This window comes from Henckelia pumila, chromosome 2 (assembly GCF_033568475.1).
Source record: "Henckelia pumila isolate YLH828 chromosome 2, ASM3356847v2, whole genome shotgun sequence".
NCBI lineage: Eukaryota > Viridiplantae > Streptophyta > Magnoliopsida > Lamiales > Gesneriaceae > Henckelia > Henckelia pumila.
In genome coordinates this window covers 34,441,106-34,456,543 of record NC_133121.1, presented here as the reverse complement: position 1 = coordinate 34,456,543, position 15,438 = coordinate 34,441,106, and the positions used below count along the sequence as shown (strand labels likewise).

At 42.8% G+C, this 15,438-nt stretch overlaps 1 protein-coding gene across 1 annotated transcript; it reads right to left on the bottom strand.

Moving 5' to 3' along the window:
* Positions 1-1,069: 1,069 nt before the first annotated feature.
* Positions 1,070-13,545, bottom strand: LOC140877484 (uncharacterized). The gene is made up of 7 exons (XM_073281019.1): positions 13,407-13,545; positions 13,067-13,313; positions 12,697-12,856; positions 12,454-12,570; positions 11,619-12,228; positions 2,743-3,357; positions 1,070-1,155 (listed from the first exon to the last, which is right to left on the bottom strand). Exons 1-7 carry the CDS (start codon positions 13,543-13,545, stop codon positions 1,070-1,072), a joined length of 1,974 nt encoding a protein of 657 aa, XP_073137120.1.
* Between the last annotated feature and the right edge of the window lie 1,893 nt (positions 13,546-15,438).

The following is a 15,438-nucleotide window of genomic DNA, read 5'->3' as shown; positions in this document are numbered from 1 at the left end:
AGAAAAACAAGCAAGTGGGCTTTTTCTTTTGCGTAATATAAGTCTCTACACTTATATTCATTCTTGAGTGAGTTAAACTTTATAAAATAAATTACATATGCTTTTGAAAATTCAATCGGCATGATAAGTATATTCGTTTCACTTTGATATACCATTTGTTGGCTATTCGTTACATCATTTGAATCATGTTAGAGTTATTTGGAAGTATTTGAGATGCACGGTTAAGAATCGATTTAGAAATGGTTAATGAATTTCCGATGATTTGATTTGATTTGATATGGCCCTGATGCGGTGGGTTATAATAACTGTTCCTTTAGACTCGCCCCTTAGAAGAGTAACATATATGAGACTGCTGATCAGTAACCATGGAAAATGAGATAATTATCAGTGCAAAGTTTGGTTCATATTTGTGTCAGTTTCAACATGTTTAATTTGTTTCGAGATTATGATATGTACATATGTATATTTTGGTGTTTATCATGTCCGATCGGCCCCTACTTGCTGAGTGTTTCCCAAAACCCTCACCCCTTACTTTCATCCTCAGATAATGAAGAAGATCAGCTAGAAGGGGATCATGAACAACAACTATGTTGGGATTGGTGATTAACTTGATACACGAAGATTCAAGAATTTATTTTAGTTTTATTTCTTACTACGTTATCGCTTCCGCAGTTGTGTTTTTCCCTGTAAAAATAGTTATGGTATATGAAATAGATTGGTTTTTGACAAGATTTGTACTACGAGGCTTGTTTTTTCAATGTTAAATTGTTAACAATGCCGATGTCAGCTAGGCCCGATTTTTGGATGTGACACCTGTAACGTCCCAATTTTTATCAATCGGAGCGTTACTTAAACATACATACTTAGAATTTAGAACTTGGGAAAAATAAAAACTTTGCGGAATCATCATTTTTTTATTAAATAAGAATGTTAAAAAAAATGCACAAAATAAGGAAATACAGTTTGAAAAGACTTCGCCAATCATGGCCATAAAAAGAAATAATAAAACTTGTTTCCCCTCATCAACATAAAATGTTTTGAACAACTTTCATTCATAAATCTTTCGCACTCATGCATCACCCACTGGACCGACCCTTGCCTCTTTCTCATGTTCGCCCACATAATCATCAATGAATGCATCAACATCATCGCTACCTGCACCATTCAAGTATAGTGAGTCTAAAGACTCAGCAAGAAAATGCATAAATAGGATTTTTCTAAACTTTAAAAAAGAAAACATTATCATAAACTTTCATTCTAAACATAACATAAATGCATCTTAATGAATCCATAACATAAACAATTTGGGGTGATGAAGTATGTGAATTGTGGTAACCATCATAATGAGCCATTCATAGGTTCCTGTTGTACAACAAGCATATGGCATTACGCCCGTAAACTTTCATTCTTTGGATAGCTGCTCCGGAGCTCATCCCGAAGTGCATACCCTGTATAATCATCCTGTGAGCCATGTTTGGATAGCCGCTCCAGAGCTCATCCCGAAGTGCATACCCTGTATAATCACCACAAGATGCATAAATCATCAAAATATTTTTCCATGTAACATAACATTCACCTTATCATATCATTTCATATCATCGTAAAATCATGCTCATAAAACTTCTCATGATGCTAACAGTCTTACAAGCATCAAAACATTTCATGAGGAATTAGTTTTCAAGAGAAAGTAACATAAACATGCATTACATAACTTGACCGATCCACGTGAGGCATTCCGTCCGTCCCGGACATCGAAAACTTGAAATTTTTTCAGAAACATTGTTAAAATAATTAAAATACCGACGCAACTCTTTCTCCAAACTTTTCTCTTTTTTTTTCTGAAGTATTTCAAATGCCACAATTTTTTGAAAAACTTTTCCATCAAAATACCATTTAACACCATAAAGACTTCAAAATAATTCATGCCAAAACACTTAACAACTTCGAAGATTTTGAATTAAAACCTTCCTTCAAACTTTTTTTTTCCCAAAAATCTGATTTCTTGCCTTCAAATTATTCAAAACTCAATAAACTTGAACCGAACACATCAGGAATGCTTCACGTATCACAATCAAGCAACATACTAATAAATATTTCAAGAAAACATGCATAGATCATCAATCAAACACCTAGGGTTTTACCTTGAAAATATTTATATTCTTGAATGGGTTTTAAAACAGTAAAAATTTGTCTGATTGATTTGGTTGGGATTAACCTGGATGAAGAGATGATCTAGCCTTGGAAAAACAAAGAAACCTAGCCTTGATGCAGCGTTTGAACGAGAGTGAGAGATTGAGGAAGAGAAAGTGAGTGTTCCAAAAATGAGAGGAATAAAAGAATGAAACGCTTAATTTGATTTGTGACTAATGGGTTCCCAACGCTGCCCATTAGTTAATTAAAAGCCTCTGAAATATTTTATCTCTCCCAATAATAATTACACTATATCTACTGTAAACTTATTTAGATAAAAATATTTTTCTTAACTCGTTCCAAGGCTAGACTCGTCCCTACGATCCAAAATTAGATACCATCCTAAAAACATTAAAGATCGCATCACAACATATAAAATTTCAGGCATTAAAATGATTCACATAACTAAACATAACAATTAAATATTCAAATTAACATGTATGGAATCATATAGTTTAATTAATTAATCGTGATTAAGCTAGTGAACTTTTTGGACCTTACAACTCTACCCTCCTTAAAAGAATTTTGTCCTTGAAATTCGACATACAAAACAGTTCAGGATAGCGTTCTCGCATATCCTGTATGGTTTTCCCCATCTAGCTTCCTCAAACAATTGGTTGCGCCATAGAACTTTCACCATCGGGATCTTTATGTTCCTCAACCTACGAACTTGTCTGTCCAAGATTTGAACAGGAATCTCCTCGTAGGACAGGTCTGGCATCCATTCCACTGGTTCATGACGAATAACATGAGAAGGCTTTGCCACATACTTCCTTAGCGTGGAGATATGGAAGATGTTGTGCACACCCTCCAAGTTTGGAGGTAGAGCTACTCGGTAAGCTCGAGCCCCAATTTTCTCTAGGATCTCGAAAAGTCCTATATATCTTGGACTCAATTTATCTCTCTTTCCAAACCTCATAACACCCTTCCATGGTAACACCTTCAAAAACACATGGTCACCTACTTCGAACTCCAAATATCTACGTCGCTGATCGGCATAACTTTTTTGTCGATTTTGAGCTGTCAACATTCTGTCTTTGATCTTGGGTATCACATCTACTGTCTGAGTCACTATCTCTGGCCCCAAAATAGCTCTCTCTCCAACTTCATCCCAGTATAAGGGAGTTCTACATCTTCTCCCATACAAGGCCTGTAGTAGCCCGTGCCCTAATTGAGTAATTAAAGGATTAATGCTAATTAATTGAATTAGGTATCGGACGGATCGAAAGCTCCGAAGGCACGATCAGAAGCTCCGAACAGGATCGGAAGCTCCGATGAGCGATCGGAGGCACCGATGTTATTACGTCAGGCATGACGTGTGGTTGGATCGGAAGCTCCGATCAGGACCGGAAGCTCCGATCACCCCTATCCGGATTCATCAAGTGATATTTTGACACGTGGCAGATCAGGATCTTCGGAAGCTCCGATGACAGGATCGGACGTTCCGATCGAGGTTCGGACGTTCCGATCAAGGATCGGAAGTTCCGATCGTTGTCTATAAATAGAAGGCCGAGACTTCACTTTCATTTACCAATTCCGAGTTCTCCTTTCCTTTCTAGTCCTTTTGGAGCTGTTCTAGTCTTCTTAGGCTTGGTCCGGAGGTCGGAGAGGCGTTCGGTAGTCGTAGCGGAGTCGTGCCCAAGTTCTGGAGGCATCGACATCAAAGGGCTAACGACGGACGAAGGTATAGCTTTTGCTCCCTATAAATATTTAGGAGTATGCAATAGCTTAGGTAAGGCTTTTAGAGCACTTTAATGATAGTAGTATCATTTGGCAGTGTAGAGCAGACTATAGGCGTGGACCTAGAGTTGGTAGAGCTTTCACTGTTTTGAGGTACGAAAGTACTGTTCGAGATATCCTGACTGAGTATGCATGTATTATATGACTGCATGATTTATATGCCATGATATTATGCTGCATTCATTTGCATCTTGCTGTATCTCCTTCGAGATGTCTGTAGTAGGGTTGTACCCTATCCTGTTAGTGGATGGACTTCCATCGATTTGGGTCCGGCGTATCCACGATTATCTTGGTATGGGAGCCACCTCCTGAAGCGACGGCACAGCGTGCTACATACCAGGGCCCGGTCTGTCTCTGTTATCTGATCCTTGACCTCGAGTCTATAGGGAGTTCACTTTGCATGCATGTATACTCATACTCTCGCACTGAGCGTTTTATGCTCACGTCTCGTACTCTGTATTTTCTGGACACCCTATTCCATGGGGCAGGTTTGCGATTGGACGAGGAGGGTGGATCCAGGAGGGGCTAGTCAGTGGTTGGCCAGCTAGAGCTTTGTCTAGGTTTTATTACTGTTGTTTGGGTTTATACAGCTATTCGATTTGGTTGTATATTATTGGATAATTACAGATTCCTTTACTTGGGATTGTATAATGTTATTGGATTCCGCAGTTTTATTCTGATATCTGTTTAATTAAGTTAATTGCATGCATAAGTTCTGTTTAGTAGGTGATCCGGGTAAGGGTCACTACATTTATGGTATCAGAGCATGCAAAAGAATTCTTGGGATTTAGTCTCATCTTGAGGTATTTTTGTAGATGTCAAATCGTGACGACCAGAGTTCTCATGGCAGTGTTGGTGGGCGTTGGGGTGATGCCGACCGAGAGCATCGTCGAGAACGGCGTCATCGTCATCATGACGACGAGCGTTTCACTGTGCGTCGATTCTTAGCTATGGGTCCTAAGCCCTTAGTTGGAGGTGAGTCTCCGGAGGATGCGGAGAACTGGTTAGACCGCATGGAGACGACTTTTCAGACTTTCCAATGCACCGAGGAACAGAAGGTGGAGACCCTTGGCTATCTTCTGGATGGGCGGGCGCGCAGGTGGTGGAGGTTTACTTCTGCACCTTTTGTTGCGGCGAGAGGAGTGGCCACCTGGGCCGAGTTCCGCACAGCTTTCCAAAAGCGGTATTTTCCTCCTGCACTCCGTCAGTCGAAGGCAGGCGAGCTACTGAGTCTGCGACAGGGAACCATGTCTATCGATGAGTATCAGCAGAGGTTCTTTGATCTGCTATCCTATTGCCCCGAGATTGCTGATAGCTCAGAGATGAAGTATAATCTGTTTCTTCAGTGCCTTAACCCTGAGATCCATGACCGTGTGGCGGTTGGCGACGACATTTCCTACGAGGGTTTGGTGAGCCGTTGTCATCAGGCAGAGGACAGCATTCGGCGGAACAGGTCTTTCCCTCAGTCGAGGCCTGCTAGTTCTTTGGGTCCCTGTGCCCAAACTTTCAAGAAGTCTGGATCTTCTTCTTCCTCTGGTTCTGGAGGTATTGTCCGTTATGGTAAGAAGGACAAGTGTGATCACTGTGGGAAGAACCATCCATCCGACAAGTGCCGTAGAGCTTCTGGAGCTTGTTTCCGTTGTGGAGAGAATGGTCATATCCGGAGAGATTGTCCAATGTCTGGGGGAGGTGGTTCTGGTTCTGGTTCAGGATCGGGTTCTCAGGCTACCGTACAGCAGAGGTCGCAGGGACAGTCTGCTGGGAGTTCTCATTTGAGGCCACGAGCTTCTGGCCAGGTGTTTGCCCTGAGACATGATCAGGCTGTGGAGGAGAATGAGAAAGTCATCGCAGGTACATTTCTGCTTTATGGTATACCTGCTCTTGTACTTATTGACACTGGTGCATCTCATTCCTTCATTTCTGCACGTTTTGTTAAGAGGCATAAGTTACCATGCATTGCACTAGACGTAGTGATGTCTGTTTCTACTCCGACGGGCCAATCTTCTTTGGCTAAGCGTCTAGTGATGGGTTGCCCTTTAGAGTTCGAAGGGAACGTTCTGTTGGCGAATCTCATGGTCCTGGCGATGGACGACTTTGATTTCATTCTGGGAATAGATGTGCTGACTACCTATCGAGCTTCAGTGGACTGCTATCAGAGATTAGTACGCTTTCATCCGGAAGGGAGTGAGAGTTGGTTTTTCTATGGTGAGGGAGCGCGACCCCCGATGCCTTTGGTATCCGCTTTGAGAGCCTGTCGAGCTCTAGAGTCTGGCGGGGAAGGCTTCCTTATCTATGCAGTTGATTTTTCCGCTAAGAGTATTGGGATAGAGAGAATTTCTGTTGTGGATGAATTTCCAGATGTGTTTCCTGATGAGATTCTGGGTTTTCCTCCTGCTAGGGAAGTCGAGTTTGGCATAGAGTTGATGCCGGGTACTTCGCCTATTTCTAGAGCACCGTATCGTCTGGCTCCGTCAGAGATGCATGAGTTAAAGAATCAGCTACATGATCTTTTAGACAAGGGTACATTCGTCCTAGTGTATCTCCTTGGGGAGCTCCTGTTCTCTTCGTGAAGAAGAAGGATGGGTCGATGCGGCTGTGCATTGACTATCGGCAGCTGAATCGAGTGACTGTGAAGAACAAGTATCCGTTGCCTCGTGTTGATGACTTGTTTGACCAGCTGCAGGGCACATCAATTTACTCCAAGATTGACTTGAGATCTGGGTATCATCAGTTGAGAGTCCGTGATCAGGACGTAGCCAAGACTGCATTCCGTACTCGCTATGGGCATTACGAGTTCCTAGTGATGCCATTTGGTTTGAATAATGCGCCGGCTATATTCATTGATCTGATGAACCGTGTCTTCAGGGAGTATTTGGACAAGTTTGTCGTGGTCTTCATTGACGACATCCTGGTTTATTCGCGTAATACGGAAGAGCATGTTTCTCACTTGCGGTTGGTACTGCAGACTCTTCGAGATGAGCAATTGTACGCCAAGCTGAGCAAGTGTGAGTTCTGGATGGATAGAGTGGTCTTTCTTGACCATATCATATCCAGGGAGGGGATTTCTGTTGATCCAAGCAAGATTGAAGCGGTACTTAATTGGTCGCGTCCGACGACAGTTGCTGAGATCCGTAGTTTTCTGGGTCTAGCAGGGTATTATCGTCGCTTCATTCTGAACTTCTCTCAGTTAGCTCGACCGTTGACGCAGCTTACCCGCAAGGGTGTGGATTTTGAGTGGTCCTCCGAGTGTGAGGAGAATTTCCGTGAGCTTCGACGGCGGTTGACTTCTGCGCCGGTGTTAGCATTACCGTCAGGATCTGGAGGGTATGTAGTTTACACGGATGCTTCTCTTCAGGGGTTAGGTTGTGTCCTGACTCAAAATGGGCATGTGATCGCATACGCTTCTAGACAGCTGAAGCTTCACGAGGACAACTACCCAGTCCATGATTTGGAATTGGCAGCCATTGTGTTCGCTTTGAAGATCTGGCGTCATTATCTTTATGGCGAGAAATTTGAGATCTTCACCGACCATAAGAGTCTCAAGTATTTGTTCACTCAGGCAGAATTGAACATGAGACAGAGACGTTGGATGGACTTGCTTAAGGACTATGATTGCGAGATTAAGTACCATCCGGGAGCTGCTAATCTCACCGCTGATGCTTTGAGTCGCAAGGTGCGACTATCCGCACTTCAGACTTATTCGATGTCTAGTGCGATCAGTGACTGTTGTACTTCAGGTTTTACCTTCAAGCATAAGAAAGGTATGCAGAGTATCCAGATGTTTGCGATATTATCTGAGCCAGCCTTGTACTCGCGGATCCGAGATGCTCAGATGTCTGATTCGAAGACCCAGCGTTTAGCTCGTCTAGCTAACGAGGGTAGCTCGTCTGGATATCATTATCAGTCAGATGGCTTTCTGTGTTTGTCTGGTAGGCTTGTGATTCCACAGGATGAAGAGTTGCGAGAGGAGATTTTATCTCAGGCACATCGCACTAAGTTGAGTATTCATCCTGGGAGCAACAAGATGTACAAGGATTTACGTACTCGTTTCTGGTGGAAGGGAATGAAACGCAGTGTTTATCAGTTTGTTTCGAGATGTTTGGTGTGTCAACAGGTCAAGGCAGAGCACCGACGACCTGGAGGATTGCTTCACAGTCTGCCTATTCCTGAATGGAAATGGGAGTTTATCACTATGGACTTTGTGACCCATTTGCCGGTATCCCCGAGAAACTGTGATGCTATCTGGGTGGTGGTGGACCGACTCACCAAGTCAGCGCATTTCATTGCCTATAGCCGAGAGCACTCTGTGGATCGCATGGCACGGATGTACATTCAGGAGATCGTCCGACTTCATGGATTGCCTGTGAGCATTGTCAGCGATCGGGACCCCAGGTTTACTTCTAGATTCTGGGGGAGTGTTCAGCGTGCGATGGGTACTACTCTCAGTTTGAGTACAGCCTATCATCCGGAGACTGATGGTCAGTCAGAGCGCACTATCCGTACGTTAGAAGATATGCTTAGAGCGTGCGTCATGGATTTTGGTTCAGCCTGGCAGGATCATTTGCCGTTGATCGAGTTCGCTTACAACAATAGCTATCACACTAGTATTGGGATGGCACCTTTTGAAGCGTTGTATGGGCGACGTTATCGTACTCCACTCTTCTGGGAAGAAGTGGGGGAGAGACAGGCTGAAGGACCGGAGTTTATCCAGCAGGCGATATACATTGTTGATCACATCAAAAAACGGATTAAGACTGCCCAGGATCGTCAGGCCAGTTATGCTAATATCAAGCGTAGGCCTTTGTAGTTCGAGGTCGGGGAGAAAGTGTTTCTGAGAGTGTCACCTTTCCGTAAGATTCTCAGATTTGGCCTTAAGGGCAAGTTATCTCCCAGATTTATCGGTCCGTTTGAGATCTTGGAGAGTATTGGCGATTTGGCTTATCGACTAGCATTGCCACCGCATCTATCCAGCATTCACGACGTGTTCCACGTATCTCTGTTGCGACGATATGTGGCGGATGAATCTCATATTCTGCAGCGATCTGAGGTTCAGGTAGACAAGGATTTGACTTATGTTGAGAAACCTCTTCGCATTCTTGATTATAAGGACAAGGTTTTACGGAACAAAGTCATTCCTTTGGTTTTAGTTCAGTGGCAGCGCCGAGGCACTGAGGAAGCTACTTGGGAGCTTGAGGACAGGATGCGTAAAGACCATCCTGAGTTGTTTTGATTTCATTCTTTAAGTTGTATTCAGTTGCAAACTCTGTAAACGTTTGATTTGAATAAAGAATGTTTCTGATTTTTGTATTTGCATTCGGTACTTAAGATCTGATTTCGAGGACGAAATATCTTAAGTGGGGGAGAATGTAGTAGCCCGTGCCCTAATTGAGTAATTAAAGGATTAATGCTAATTAATTGAATTAGGTATCGGACGGATCGGAAGCTCCGAAGGCACGATCGGAAGCTCCGAACAGGATCGAAAGCTCCGATGAGCGATCGGAGGCACCGATGTTATTACGTCAGGCATGACGTGTGGTTGGATCGGAAGCTCCGATCAGGACCGGAAGCTCCGATCACCCCTATCCGGAGTCATCAAGTGATATTTTGACACGTGGCAGATCAGGATCTTCGGAAGCTCCGATGACAGGATCGGACGTTCCGATCGAGGTTCGGACGTTCCGATCAAGGATCGGAAGTTCCGATCGTTGTCTATAAATAGAAGGCCGAGACTTCACTTTCATTTGCCAATTCCGAGTTCTCTTTTCCTTTCAAGTCCTTTTGGAGCTGTTCTAGTCTTCTTAGGCTTGGTCCGGAGGTCGGAGAGGCGTTCGGTAGTCGTAGCGGAGTCGTGCCCAAGTTCTGGAGGCATCGATATCAAAGGGCTAACGACGGACGAAGGTATAGCTTTTGCTCCCTATAAATATTTAGGAGTATGCAATAGCTTAGTTAAGGATTTTAGAGCACTTTAATAATAGTAGTATCATTTCGCAGTGTAGAGCAGACTATAGGCATGGACCTAGAGTTGGTAGAGCTTTCACTGTTTTGAGGTACGAAAGTACTGTTCGAGATATCGTGACTGAGTATGCATGTATTATATGACTGCATGATTTATATGCCATGATATTATGCTGCATTCATTTGCATCTTGCTGTATCTCCTTCGAGATGTCTGTAGTAGGGTTGTACCCTATCCTGTTAGTGGATGGACTTCCATCGATTTGGGTCCGGCGTATCCACAATTATCTCGGTATGGGAGCCACCTCCTGAAGCGACGGCACAGCGTGCTACATACCAGGGCCCGGTCTGTCTCTGTTATCTGATCCTTGACCTCGAGTCTATAGGGAGTTCACTTTGCATGCATGTATACTCATACTCTCGCACTGAGCGTTTTATGCTCACGTCTCGTACTCTGTATTTCCTGGACACCCTATTCCATGGGGCAGGTTTGCGATTGGACGAGGAGGGTGGATCCAGGAGGGGCTAGTCAGTGGTTGGCCAGCTGGAGCTTCGTCTAGGTTTTATTACTGTTGTTTGGGTTTATACAGCTATTCGATTTGGTTGTATATTATTGGATAATTACAGATTCTTTTACTTGGGATTGTATAATGTTATTGGATTCCGCAGTTTTATTCTGATATCTGTTTAATTAAGTTAATTGCATGCATAAGCTCTGTTTAGTAGGTGATCCGGGTAAGGGTCACTACAAGGCCTCATACGGAGCCATGCCAATAGTTGCTTGATAACTATTGTTGTAGGTGAACTCCACTAAAGGTAATTTCGATTCCTAATTACCTCCAAAGTAGATCATACAACCCCTCAACATGACTTTGAGTATCTGAATTGCTCATTCTGACTGACCATCTGTCTGTGGGTGGAATGTTATACTGAAAGCCGACTTCATTCCCAATCCTCTATGTAAACTTTCCCAAAAGTTCGAGGTGAACTTGGGATCTCTTTCAGATACTATTCTCACTGGAACTCCATGCAGTCTGACTATTTCTCAAATGTACAGCTTCGCATGCTGATTCATTGAGAAATTATTCCTGAGTGGAAGAAAATGAGCTGACTTTGTTAGCCTGTCAACTATCACTCAAATCGAGTTCATCATTCGCGGTGTAACTGGTAATCCTACCACGAAATCCATCGTAACATCTTCCTACTTTCATGTCGGTATTGTCAATGGTTTCAGAAGTCCTGCCGGCCTCTGGTGCTCAATCTTCACTTGCTGACAAGTCAAGCATTCACTCACAAATCTTACAATGTCCTTCTTCATACCTGACCACCAATATAAGGATTGCAGGTCCTTATACATCTTCGTACTCCCTGGATGAAGGGAATACGGGACAGTATGGGCTTCAGTCATCACTTCTATTCTCAGTGAGTCTACTGCTGGCACCCACATTCTACCTCTGTGATGAATAATGTCATCTTTGATTGTATACAGTGTACCACCCTTAGCCTCATCTCTATTCCTCCACGTCATCAACTATTCATTAGAAGCTTGTCCTGCTCAAATTCTATCAAGCAAACTAAGTACTACTGTTAAGGCTGATAGAGTGCATACCTCCATTGGTTCGAATACCTCCAAGCTCATCCGCTCAAAATCATCAATTAACTCTTGTTGGACTGTCAATTGGTTCAATTTCGCAGACTTGCGACTCAATGCATCTGCTACTACATTAGCCTTACCTGGATGGTATCTAATATTACAATCGTAGTCCTTCACCAATTCCAGCCATCGTCTCTGCCTCATATTCAACTCCTTCTGAGTGAAGAAGTACTTTAGGCTTTTGTGATCAATGAAAATCTGGCACTTTTCACCATACAAATAGTGTCTCCATAGCTTCAAAGAAAATACAACTGCAGCCAACTCAAGGTCATGAGTCGGGTAGTTCTTCTCATAAATCTTCAGCTGACGAGATGCATAAGCTATTACTTTATCATCCTGCATCAAAACAGCCCCCAATCCACTCTTAGAAGCATCGGTGTAAACCACAAAACAACCCGTGCCTTCTGGAATTGCTAGAACTAGCGTTGTCATCTGTCTTTCCTTCAACTCTGCAAAGATTTTCTCACACTGCTCTGACCAAACGAACTTCACACCTTTTCGGGTCAAAGATATTAATGGTAGAGCTATCTTGGAAAAATCTTGAATAAACCTCCTATAGTAGCTTGCTAAAATCAAGAAACTTCGTATTTCTGTTGCATTCTTCGGAGTAACCCAATTCCGGACCGCTTCTACCTTAGACGGATCCACCTCAGTTCCCTTAGCTGAAACTATATGTCCCAAAAATGCAATCTTCTCAAGACAAAATTCACACTTACTGAACTTAGCATACAATTGTTTCTATTTCAAAATCTGCAACACTGTAGACAAGTGCTGACGATGCTCCTCTAGACTGCGAGAGTAGATCAATATGTCATCTATGAAGACTATGACAAACTGATCCAAGAAAGGTTGAAACACCCTGTTCATCAAATCCATAAACACTTCTGGTGCATTGGTCAACCCAAATGGCATTACCAAGAATTCGTAGTGGCCATAGCAAGTCCTGAATGTTGTCTTATGCACGTCTTCATCCTTCACCTTTAATTGGTGGTAGCCTGATCGTAGATCAATTTTAAAGAACACCATAGCTCCCTGCAATTGGTCAAATAGATCATCTATCCTAGGCAAGGGGTATCTGTTCTTCACTGTAACTCAATTCAACTCTCTGTAGTCAATGCACAACCTCATTGACCCATCCTTCTTCTTAACAAACAACACCAGTGCACCCCATGGCGATACACTCGGTTTGATGAACCTCTTATCCAACAACTCTTGCAACTGATCCTTCAGTTCTTTCATCTCAGTCGGTGCTAACCTGTACGGTACCTTAGAAGCAGGCTTAGTTCCAGGAAACAACTTGATCCCAAATTCAACTTCTCTGAATGGATGAAATCCCGTTACATCATCAGGAAAAACCTATGGAAAATCCTTCACCACTTCCACCTCTTCGAGTTTTGGTCGCTGCATTTCCTGATTGCACGATAGGCTTGCTAGAAAACCTGTACAACCTTTATTCAACAGTTGTCAGGCCTTACACGCTGAAATCACCCATGTCGTTCTCTTCTTAGACGCAACATAGAACACAAACGATTCCCCATTCTGAACCTTCAGAGACACCGTTCTCTCCTTACAGTCTATGGTAGCCTCATGCTGAGACAACCAATCCATTCCAAATATCACGTCAAAAACTAACATCTCCAATACAATGAAATCTGCATACAAATCTAAACCCTGCATCTGAATTTTACAATCTCTTACCACGCTGCTGCTCTTAAATTCTTCTCCTGAGGGCAACGACACACTAAAACCCAAAACGGACTCATCCGGCGCAATTCCTGATTTTATCACAAATTTAACAGACATAAAAAAATGTGTAGCTCCCGTATCTATCAACACATTATCAGGTAAATCAGAAATACAAATCATACCTGTGACAATCCCAGAATCCGGGTCAACTTGATCATGATTCATAGCAAAAACTCTTCCCTTATTAGGCTCCTTTGCTTGCGGGCAATCCTTGGCAAAATGTCCCGGCTTTTTGCATTTAAAGCCAGTATTAGTCCCCATCATGCACTGACCTGAATGTGGTTTCCCACATTTTTGATAGATAGGTACATTCGTCGGCCTTGGAGCATTGGCGTTCAGCTAATTCTTTCCCTTAGGTAGCACCTGATTAGTGTTTTGGCGTTGTTGTTGCTGCGGTTTCCTCTGAGCTGGAGCTTGGTATGACCTCTTCTGACTAGGCCCTTGTTGATCTCTCCCATGATAGCTAACCCTCTTAGCCTGTTATTCTTTGATAATATCATTCCTGTCCTTCTCAGATAACATAGCCTCGTCGACTGCTTCTCGGTAAGTGGTTGCCCCACTTAATCTGACATCACGGCGAATGGAGGCATTCAATCCCTCCATAAAATGCTTCAAATCCTCGGCGGCATTCCCAGAGATCATGGGCACAAAGTATCGCCTTTTTTCAAACTTTTTCACGTACTCCGAAATGGACATACTCCCCTGGAGGAGCTCCAGAAACTCCCTGGAAAGTCTGGTTCTGGTGCTGACAGTAAAATACTTCCCATAGAACACATCTTTGAATTCATTCCATGTCAGTGTAGCCATATCCACAGCAGAACAGGCCCCCTGCCACCAAACCCGTGCATCATCATGGAACATAAAGATAGCACACCTCACACGATCTGCATAGGTGAGCTGCATGTAGTCGAAAATGGTCTCCACTAACTGCACCCATTCCTCGGCTACAATGGGATCATCCCCTCCTTTGAACTTCGGTGTCCCTAAATCATTAAACTGCTTAAACATTGGGTTGGTTATAAGCGGCTGATTGTTTTTTCGGCCGCCTGACTATGCTTGGATCAACTGCTGGATCTGTTCTACTTGGGCCCTACTCTGCTCTTGTAACAGATTTGCCAACCCAGCCATAAACTGGTTATTCTGGTTGTTCTGATCACCCTCATTATTCGGGTTCGTACTGTTAGCCATTTTCCTGATGTCCACACAGTCCACATAATTAATTACGCTCTTTAAACATAATCATCATACTTGAAACATGCATAACTCTTAGTTTGTAAATACTATCATGCATCTTAAACAATCCATAACATAAAAACTTACAGACATGAAGACGAATCATAGGGTCGTGGCGAGTATGCAAGCGTGCGATGAATCCCAAAGCAACTGCTCTGATAACAAGTTGTAACGTCCCAATTTTTATCAATTGTAGCATTACTCAAACATACATACTTAGAATTTAGAATTTGGGGAAAATAAAAACTTTGCGGAAGCATAATCTTTTTTATTAAACAAGAATGTTAAAAAAATGCACAAAATAAGGAAATACAGTTTTAAAAGACTTCTCCAATCATGGCCATCAAAATAAATAATAAAGCTTGTTTCCCCTCATCAACATAAAATGGTTTGAACAACTTTCATTTATAAATCTTTCGCACACATGCATCACCCACTGGATCGACCCCTGCCTCTTCTTCATGTCCGCCCACATAATCATCAATGAATGCATCAACATCATCGCTACCTGCACCATTCAAGTATATTGAGACTAAAGACTCAGCAAGAAAAATGCATAAAAAGGATTTTTTTAAACTTTAAAAGAGAAAACATTATCATAAACTTTCATTCTAAACGTAACATAAATGCATCTTAATGAAGCCATAACATAAACAATTTGGGGTGATGAAGTATGAGAATTGTGGTAACAGTCATAATGAGCCATTCATAGGTTCTTGTTGTACGACAAACATATGGCATTACGCCCGTAAACTTTCATTCTTTGGATAGCCGCTTCGAAGCTCATCCCGAAGTGCATACCCCGTATAACCATCCCATGATCTATGTTTGGATAGCCGCTCTGGATCTCATCCCAAAGTGCATACCCCATATAAGCACCACAAGACGCATAAATCTTCAAAATATTTTTCATGTAACATA